The sequence below is a fragment of the Cydia amplana genome, chromosome Z (genome assembly GCF_948474715.1).
Source record: "Cydia amplana chromosome Z, ilCydAmpl1.1, whole genome shotgun sequence".
NCBI classification, from domain to species: Eukaryota; Metazoa; Arthropoda; class Insecta; order Lepidoptera; family Tortricidae; genus Cydia; species Cydia amplana.
The window spans coordinates 14,631,753-14,641,657 of NC_086096.1; the positions used below are offsets into that span (position 1 = coordinate 14,631,753).

At 35.0% G+C, this 9,905-nt stretch overlaps 1 protein-coding gene across 1 annotated transcript; it reads right to left on the reverse strand.

Annotated features, from left to right (window-relative positions):
- Nucleotides 1-6,631: 6,631 nt before the first annotated feature.
- LOC134660613 (dephospho-CoA kinase domain-containing protein) lies at nt 6,632-9,801 on the reverse strand. The gene is made up of 4 exons (XM_063516383.1): nt 9,605-9,801; nt 9,238-9,529; nt 6,989-7,192; nt 6,632-6,769 (listed from the first exon to the last, which is right to left on the reverse strand). The coding sequence occupies exons 1-4, from the start codon at nt 9,714-9,716 to the stop codon at nt 6,670-6,672; spliced, it is 708 nt and encodes a 235-aa protein (XP_063372453.1). The 5' UTR covers nt 9,717-9,801; the 3' UTR covers nt 6,632-6,669.
- Between the last annotated feature and the right edge of the window lie 104 nt (nt 9,802-9,905).

Consider the following 9,905-nt stretch of genomic DNA (forward strand, 5'->3'; position numbering starts at 1 on the left):
GTAAGTACATTAGGCAGTTACGCCATCTATGTAGTTAAAATGTCAGGTCTGCAGTGCTATCCTTAATTTGTACTTGTACAAGTACGCGGGGACTTACGAGGTTAACTGTAAAGTTAAGGTCTACTATAAGTATTACTACGTAGTCATTCGGGGTGTAAAGCTGTAATATAAAATATAATAAAACCGTATTTCAGGGGCTTTTATTTTCCTCATTTGGAATTCGGTTGGTAATGTATATTGTATAGTCAGCATCAGTTAATTTTCCAAAAGGTCTCAATTTTTGATGTCAACTGTACCTACAGCAACGCACTTAGATACCGTTAGACTTGTAGACCTTATCTCTTTGCATTAAGTACCAATACTATCAATCCCACTAAATTGGAAACAATATTGTTTTTATCATAAAACAATTTTATTGCAGTTATAAAAATCTTTGCTGTATTGCCAAATTCAGTATTGTGAATTATTTATATTTAAAATGTTTTTTGTATTTTATGTTATGCCATATATTTTGCTTTCGTACGTCTTCTTTATTGTTATTAATATTTATACTCACAGACAAAGTATTTTTTCTATTAGTAGTACTTTTACTTACTTAGTCCTTAGGTAGGCACGTTGATGAAAATGATGAAGTTCACTAAGCAGTGTAACTTTTCATTTTATAGAACTGACGCTAAGCACAGCACCCGTTTTGATGAGGGTCCACCTTGTTACGGCCGCTCCGATTGTGTCAATCCTTTCACTGACAATCCTGACAAGTAAGTACAAAAAAATGGCCAAGTCGCACAGTGCTACTGAGCACGGAGTGAAAATGCGGGAAAGCCAGGCCCCTATTTCACCACGGTGACAGGTGCGAAAATTGTCGACATCACTGTTACTGACGTCACAGGCCTCCATAGACTACGGTAACCGCTTACCATCGGACGGGCGGTGTGCTTGTTTGCCACCAACATATTAATAAATAAAAAACTCCATTATATCGCCAATAAATAAGTACTTATTTTGCGAAGCTAATGACAATTGTCACAAGAAACACGACAATTGTCACGAAATTCCGACACAGAACTCATTTCGTGTCAAGAATTACCGAAAGTTCTATTAAATCGTGTGACAATTGTCATCATCATCATCATAAACTTCGAAAGAGAAATACCTGTTTTTTGCCGATATAATAAAGTTTTTTTAAATAATACAATGATGGTGGCAAACAGGAATACGGCCCGCTCGGTGGTAAGCGGTAACCGTAGCCCATGGATGCCTGTGACGTCAGGAACAGTGACATTTGTCGAATAGTCGCACCTGTCGCCGTGGTGAAATAGGGGCCGGAAGCAGCTAAGTGAGCAAAGGGAGTTAATGTAACCGCCCCCCTTCCCCCTGCTTGCTAATTTGCTATTCCGTGCGCCAGTGTTGGCCGAAACGTTAATGCAATTGACCATTAACCATTATAAATTGAACCGTAAAGTGTAACCGTCTGTTATGGATTACGGTTCAATTTGTACTGGTTAATGGTCAATTGCAATTAACGCTCGGCCAACACTGCCGTGCGTTACCCAGGTTTTGAAATCAGCAAATATGTACTCATATTTCTGGATGAGGTTGGCTCAGAACCTGGATAGGTGGCGTACTCGAAGAGGCCTATGCTCAGCAGTGGGCGATAAAACGCTGGTATGATGAAATCAATTTAATTTAAAAAGGATGAATGAATGGTTCCATTATTGCACATGAAGGATAAAGACCCTTCTCAGATGGAAAGACACATAGAAAATATGTACATCAATAATTATATTCATTATTATAATGTAAAGTTTTTTTTAAAGTAGTAGTTTAACTAAGTATGTACCTATGTATTTCCGAATTCGTACACAATACATAACCGAATATATTCTTTTGTGAAACCCAAAGAGTAAAGTAAGTCTTCTTCTTCCTCGCTTTATCCCGGCATTTTGCCACGGCTCATGGGAGCCTGGGGTCAGCTTGACAACTAATCCCAATAATTGACGTAGGCACTAGTTTTTACGATAGCGACTGCCATCTGACCTTCCAACCCAGAGGGAAAACTAATAAGTATTATTGGGATTAGCATAAGAAAAAGAAAAGAAAGAGTAAAGTATTAACATAACTACATACATAATTTAAAGTATGTAGGTAGGTAGGTAGATACTCGTACTATAAAATCTCTACCATAATTTTTGTGTAACTTTTCAGTGCATCTGAATCCACAACTGTAATAAACGCAACGCCAAAACGCTATATAATATTGAAGGACTTTAAAAGGTAACAGTGGTGCGATATACTTAGGTTGCCTTATTAAAAAGTTGTCCAGTCTATGGTTGCCTAGATTTTAGGTGCAAACTACAAATTGTTTTTAACCCTTAAATGCATAGTGATGCATTTATACACACAACATAAACATCAAATGTTATGCATTATTAAACAAATTCTATTTGTTCTTGTATATTATTTCAATAGTAAAACTAATAAATTTTCCGAATCATTACATAAATTTACGCAGTATTTTAATTTATAAAAATTACATTTGTTTATAGACGGAATGTCGGAAAACTTGGAAAAACCTGGAAGTTGATGATTTTTAGTATGTCATTTTGGGCAGATTTTTCGGGGTTTGTAATTATTTTATATTTAAAAACTTTATCATAGGTATATCACAAATAGTGTACCTTTCTAATAGTAGTAAAAAATTTCATATATCTATTACTGAAAATTACATATTTACATAAATATGATTTAGCCAATTCAACTTCTAACACTGATTTCGCAGTGAAAATCGAAGTTATATTTTTTTTAACTATTTTTCCTAGAATCGGCAAACAATTATGTGATACATATATTAATTTCGGGTAAAAAGAAAAAGTCATGCATTTAAGGGTTAAATTTTAATTTGAAATGTTTTTAGTCTAGTTATACTTTTAACTTGTACCTGTCATGAATGTGCTTTTCGTTTTTAGGGTTCCGTACCCAACGGGACCCTATTACTAAGACTCCACTGTCCGTCTGTCTGTCACCAGGCTGTATCTAATGAACCGTGATAGCTAGACAGTTGGCATTTTCACAGATGTATTTCTGTTGCCGCTATAACAACAAATACTAAAAAAGCGCTGGTGGCCTAGCGGTAAGAGCGTGCGACTTGCAATCCGGAGGTCGCGGGTTCGAACCCCGGCTCGTACCAATGAGTTTTTCGGAACTTATGTACGAAATATCATTTGATATTTACCAGTCGCTTTTCGGTGAAGGAAAACATCGTGAGGAAACCGGACTAATCCCAATACGGGTCTAGTTTACCCTCTGGGTTGGAAGGTCAGATGGCAGTCGCTTTCGTAAAAACTAGTGCCCACGCCAATTACTGGGATTAGTTGCCAAGCGGACCCCAGGCTACCATGAGCCGTGGCAAAAATGCCGGGACAACGCGAGGAAGATGATGCTATAACAACAAATACTAAAAACAGAATAATATAAATAAATATTTATATTGTTGTATATGGGAGCCCCACTTAAATAAGTGGGGGGGGGGTCCCATACAAGAAACGTGATTTTTATTGCCGTTTTTGCGTAATGGTACGGAACCTATCGTGCGCGAAAGTGTGTGGCCTACAACACGGGCGAATAATTAAAACGTAGATTCTACTCCTCATACAATAAAACTTTTGTTCAACAACTTTTTGAAATTATGTAGTCTTAAAATTGCCCCTTTTTCAAACAAACTAAATAATATTTTCAATGTACTTTAAATTCCGTCTAATTGACATTGCCCGTCAGTCTTGTCACCTTCTTGTCACCGTACAGGCATAATCAATTTCGTAATACATTGCGTGTTCGAATAAATTTTAAAGTGTTTTAAAATACAAACCACAAGTTATTTTTAAAAGTCGCTGAACAAACATTGTCTAGTTTGAGGAGTAGAAACTACGTTTTAATTTTTCGCCCGTGTTGTAGGCCACACACTGTATATATGAATTTTCATTTTCAGACCGATATTCGGCGCTTACAAGTATGACCCGTTGCTAGGAGATTTTGTACTGCCGAGTACCGTCTCACCACCGGCCGGTGACGTTGCCACAGAGAGGTCTGACATACTAATGATGAGGGCGGTTGAGGAACAGACCAAACATGCCGATGAGCCCCAACACACTAACACCGAAGAAAAACACAAAAATCTTACAAAAGAAAAGAAGAATGGTAGAAGAAATATGAATGCTGTATCACAATAGTAATAAGTAGTTCAATAACAGTTCATTGAATTAACAGAGTAAATCGATATTAATAGTATTGCCTTGTTTTCTTTTTGAATAATTCTAAACTTTAGAAACTTACACTTATTACTTGTGGTTTATGGCCATAATAAGATTTGATTACAAACTGAAATAGATCTCTTATAGTCAAGAATCAAAAACCGGCCAAGTGCGAGTCGGACCGGTATGGGAGCCCCACTTAAATATTTATTTTATTCTGTTTTTAGTATTTGTTGTTATAGCGGCAACAGATATACATAATCTGTGAAAATGTCAACTGCCTAGCTATCACGGTTCATGAGATACAGCCTGGTGACAGACAGACAAACAGCGGAGTTTACCCTTTGGGTACGGAACCCTAAAAATTAAATATTCTAACTTCAATCTAGCTCTGTATATATACATTATTATTTGGAGCCTGTTGTGTGTTGTGTCCCACTGCTGGGCAAAGGCCTCCCCCCAATTTGTCCACAAATCTCTGTCCAGTGTTATGTCTGGCCACTCCTTTAAAAAGAGGGAGCTCAAATAAAATTTAATTCGTGGTTCAAATTCAAACAAATTTAATTTTTAATAAGTAAGTATACGTCTTTAAATACTAAATTTCCTTGAAATAAATTCAACTTATTAAATAAAATAACTGTGTATTTTAGATCTACATTTACTCATCGCACGGGTGCACGGAGACATTTTAGGTACTGATTGGATTTTTTTTATAAAGTCCATATTTTATAAAAAAAATCCTGTGGTTGTCACTATGTTCAGACAGGTTTAGCATTTACATTTAGTCGATATAAGCCCTTATTGGTGGTGTATATGTCGGAAACAGGGAAATAGGCCGAACACACAAGTGACACAAGTGCCGTTTTGCCTTGTTTAAAACTGCATCACCCCTATCTCTTGCTATAGGTAATTAAATAGCAGTCCACTTTGCACGTCGCATAGGTTTTCTTGGAAATCTTGAATTTAAACATAATATTATTCCTTACGAATTCCATATAAAAATATAAAAAAATATTGACCTCACATCGACTCATTAGATTTTTGTTCCTTGACATCCCTTCTTTGGTACTAACAAATTAATTTATTCAAAACCATAAAATTACCACCAGATTACATAAATTATGTAATGCTACCCAAAGAACTAACCGAAAGAAATACATTCCATCCTTTTTCCTTGTTTTATCATTGTTATTTTTACATATTTCAACGGCACATTTCGTAATTGTTGACAACTTCACATTTGAGCGTTTCCAACAAGAATAAACGAAAAAGTAACGCGTGATCTGTTGCAACGTTACTTTTGTGGGGCCATTTTTTGCGGCTGATTGGGTATCCAGTTCTTTATTCTATATCAATGTATGTAAGAAAAAACATCAAGCAGTATAAGGTACGATCACCATGTAATCCTGCCACACCAAACGATCTCTGGATATACGTAATACCAACCAACTATGTAGATAAAGGTTGAGGACACTCTATAATAAGTTACCATACAATATTAAAAATATAATGTATAGAAAGAAAGTTTATTCCGGAAGTTTACAGCGTTAAAGAATGATTATTCCGAATTTGATATTATGTACTATAAACAATAAGTAATGATATGACCACAATAACTAAGCTAATTGCCTAGTTAATGGGGTTGGCAACTATCAAAGGTTTGCATAGATGGCACCATCATAGCTTGCGCCTTTCTCTAGTTGAGTTCTACGAGATTTGGCTTAAAGGGCAACCATCCAGGGCATAAAATTCCATTAAAAAATAAGGATTAGTCACAATGCTAGGGATTGAAAGGGCAAGCCATGCTGGCGCCATCTGCTAAAAACTTCGACCGGCAAACCCATTGTTAAGTACAGCTTATGGTGGTAACTTCAATTTAATTTTGTTTACTACAAACATTTTCATTTTAAATTTAAACATCCTAAGTGATTTACATTTTCTTATTTATATAAGTTATATCACACGGTATTTCATTATACAATTTGGGGACCAAGTACTTCCTACGTCTTTTTCCATAAAGACACACAGGAAACAACGTTGCGTAGCAACAGTCAATATATGTATACCTACTTATCCGTTTAACAATGAAAGTGCGCTGGGTATGAATATTTATCAAATTATAAGACTAAATATTTACATGTGGCACCATAATGGCACACTACAAGCTTACACTTAGACTGACATGAATTTTAATTCATTAAATTCACAATTAGTTCATAAAAGAGAGAATGATGGCTAAATTCTAAACCTAAACCCGAAATTTGTTATCATATATATTTACATTTATTCATATTGTCACATTTGTGTAAGATACATAGTAGTTAAAAGATTATCCATATTTGAAATATGATATAGAAAAAATGTAGTGTCATAATTGCAACAGAAACAAAATATGATATTTACTGTTTCCTGTGTCAATGAACTACTGCCAGTTTGAGTAATTATTATTAATAACACCCATGAGATGTGTGATTCCAAAAATCAATGACATTAATGTTATTAATATTATTGATCTAAAGTACCTGGAAAAAAGAGGCCAGTGTAAAGAATAGATTGTAGCCAAGTATTATGTGATATTATATGATACATTCTACTATTGAAAAATGTAATAAATTATGTTAAACATTTATGGATGCTTGCATAGCTTGCATATAGATGATAGTTTAACTATCATCATCAGTAGGTAATACCTAAGATGACCTCTGAGATGTCAAAGTTCTTATTGTTTTGTTTTTACTTACCAGGTAAACTTTGATCTTTTTAATGTTCTTATGATGCATTCCGTTTGATGTCTTGTGTTAGAAATTTCACCAGAATTGTCAACAACAAAATGTGAGTTGGCCACTTTGTGTTCCAGTGGCATTTGACAGTCTATTCTTTTCTTGGCTACAACTAAAGAGAAGTCATTTCGTTTGCACAACCGCTTTAGTTGCTGGTGGTCTTCACTGAAAAGAATAACGAGAAAGTGAACATCAATCATATGTGGAGAGTAATTACTAGAGATGCCCCGAATAGTGGTTTTGGCCGAATACCGAATATTCGGCATGACAAGCGAACATTTTGAGTCACAATTATTATGCAAACTGGTCGCCAACAAAGCTCAACGTTAGATGACGTTAGCTAATATATATTTATGTTGAACAGAATTAATGAATAGAGTCAAACAAATCAGACTCCTGATAAAAATAAAATATTTTTTAACCAACAAATGCTCAAAAAAAATGGTCTCCGTATTTAACAACTTTCCAAGAACACATTCTAAATATACCTACATAGTTTTTGGTTATTTTTATTGTGCAATTTTTCTTTTTAAGTAGGTGCAACCGATATTCGGTATTCGGCCGAATAGTAGGCAACATTCGTCCGAATACCGAATATTCGGCAAAGTGGCCGAATAGGCTGAATACCGAATAGTTGCCGAATATTCGTGGCATCTCTAGTAATTACCGTGTACAGTACAGGCACATTGTAAATTTGTTATTACTCTATAATATGACCCTCTGTACTTCATATGAACTGTATAAAACAGGAATGTATTTTATTTACATCATATAGAATTTCATATATATTAAGCAATAATATCACATGTCTCAGTTGTTTGGCCAATGACTTAACCCCTCAACTGCCTTGTCCCGTATCCGTCCCAGACAATTTGGACTTTAATTAACAGTTGAAAGGTTATTAAATCAGTAGCAAATTTTTGACACTGATATCGAGGGGTTAATATTGGTGCAATAATTAATTTTGAGTTTAATCTATAATTAAGAATACTTGTGGGTTGAATTACCCCATGTAGCAAAAAATGTGTTCAGTATAAACATAAAGTATGTAGGTAAAACTCTACAAAAAAGGAAAAATGTGGGTGCTCAGTACCAAGTACGTAGGGAATGCAATCTCGATCTCGCAATTTCGAGATCTCGCGAGATCTCGCACGAATTTGTGAGATTCAATCTCGTTGATAGGGAATCTCGATTTATGTAATCTTGGTCGAGATCTCGAACGAGATTGAAAGATTGATCTATGTGAATAATTAATTTTATTTTAGAAATTTACAATACATTACAATACAAATGTCTTAACCTAAACTAGCAACTAACAGAACAAAAACTATTCACAAAATTCGCGAGTCTCTGTGAATTACTTTATTTTGAGTAATCTTTTTACCTTAGATTCATGTTGTTCAGGCAGTACTATTGTGTGTGGCCAGCTTTAGCCGACGATAATAGTACTGTGGCGCACTATGTGCGGAATATATGCGGAATAATGAGCAAGCGTTTTCTGCTGTTGGCCTTTTTGCAACAAACGCTTGGCCGACAATACCTTGAGCACCCTATGTTTTTTACGAAATCATTTTCAAAATGCATAGTGAATTAAAATGCTGATTTTCTAAGTCAAACACGTTACAATTATGTATAATTAAAAATAATAATTACCACTTTTTCTTACTAACATGTTAAGAGCAAAATAAGAATTATCTTGTTTAAATAAAAGTATTTTTTTTGTTAAATGTTGATTCAATTTGTTATTTTTATTTTCAATACATAACATGGTGTACACTAAATAAGTAGGTAGTGTTTACAAAATTCTTAGAGTTTTTTGACCAGGTTAGGACATTTTTAATTACTTTGTATAATCTCGATCTCGTTGATCACGAAAGTCTGACGGTCGAGATCTCGAAACACCCTTATCTTGATTCGGATTTTTCGTGCGAGATCTCGAATCGCCAATCTTGGTGCGAGATTGCATTCCCTAGTCAACACAGTCGTTGCCAACCAGCCAAGCAAGACATCCGTGCCAGGCCATAAAAATTTCTTCATGTAAAGATTTAGTACCACGATCCCGACTATCGGGTTGACCAGCCTGGGAACAAAATCGTAAAATACCCGATAGTCGGGTTTTCAGCACGGCACTGTGTAAAGGCACATCAGATCAAATAAAATTTTATATAACATGGATAAGACAGTATAGGCACAATATAAACTACTCTTACCATACAACAGTAATGATTTTGTGCATGAAAGTTAACATTTTTCCAGTTTCAAACAGCAATGGAACCTCCATTACAATGTAATTGTGTCCTGAGAAGAAGTATGATATTGCCATCTTCATCATTGCACTTTGGATCCTTGGGTGTGTGATGGCATTTAGTTTACGTCTCTTTTCAATGTCATCAAATACAAGCTCTCCTAATTTTCCTCTGTTCACTTTTCCATCAGCTAGTAACACTTCCTCACCAAAATATTCCTTTAATTCCTTCCAAGCTTTCGTTTCTGGTTCCAGAACTGCAAAACAAACGTCAATGTAATAGCATCTTCAGTTAAATATTATATTTGTGGATAAGTATTATTAAATTATACCTTTTCTGGCAATGTCATCGGCATCTATTACTGCTATACCATTCTCACGAAATATTGACAGTACTGTACTTTTCCCTGTTGCGAGCCCTCCAGTTAGACCCACAATAAACATCTTAAAATAATTGTATTGACCTCACTCAGTTATAAATGCTACAAACAATAATGATAATAGGCAATGTTTGTGTTGTGAGAAATAAATTCAGATTTTAAAGAACATTATTTTTCAAGAGGAATAGGAAAACAAATTATGAGTTATGACCGTTATTCATATAATATATTTATAATTTAACACATCGTATTG

What these genes read in the sequence shown, in the direction of transcription:
- LOC134660613 (XM_063516383.1), bottom strand. Translation starts at nt 9,716, where the DNA reads ATGTTTATTGTGGGTCTAACTGGAGGGCTCGCAACAGGGAAAAGTACA. An exon ending in CGATGACATTGCCAGAAAAG is followed by an intron (nt 9,530 to 9,604) that starts GTATAATTTAAT and finishes TTTGTTTTGCAG; the next exon opens with TTCTGGAACCAGAAACGAAA. An exon ending in AAAAGATCAAAGTTTACCTG is followed by an intron (nt 6,770 to 6,988) that starts GTAAGTAAAAAC and finishes TCTTTTTTCCAG; the next exon opens with GTACTTTAGATCAATAATAT.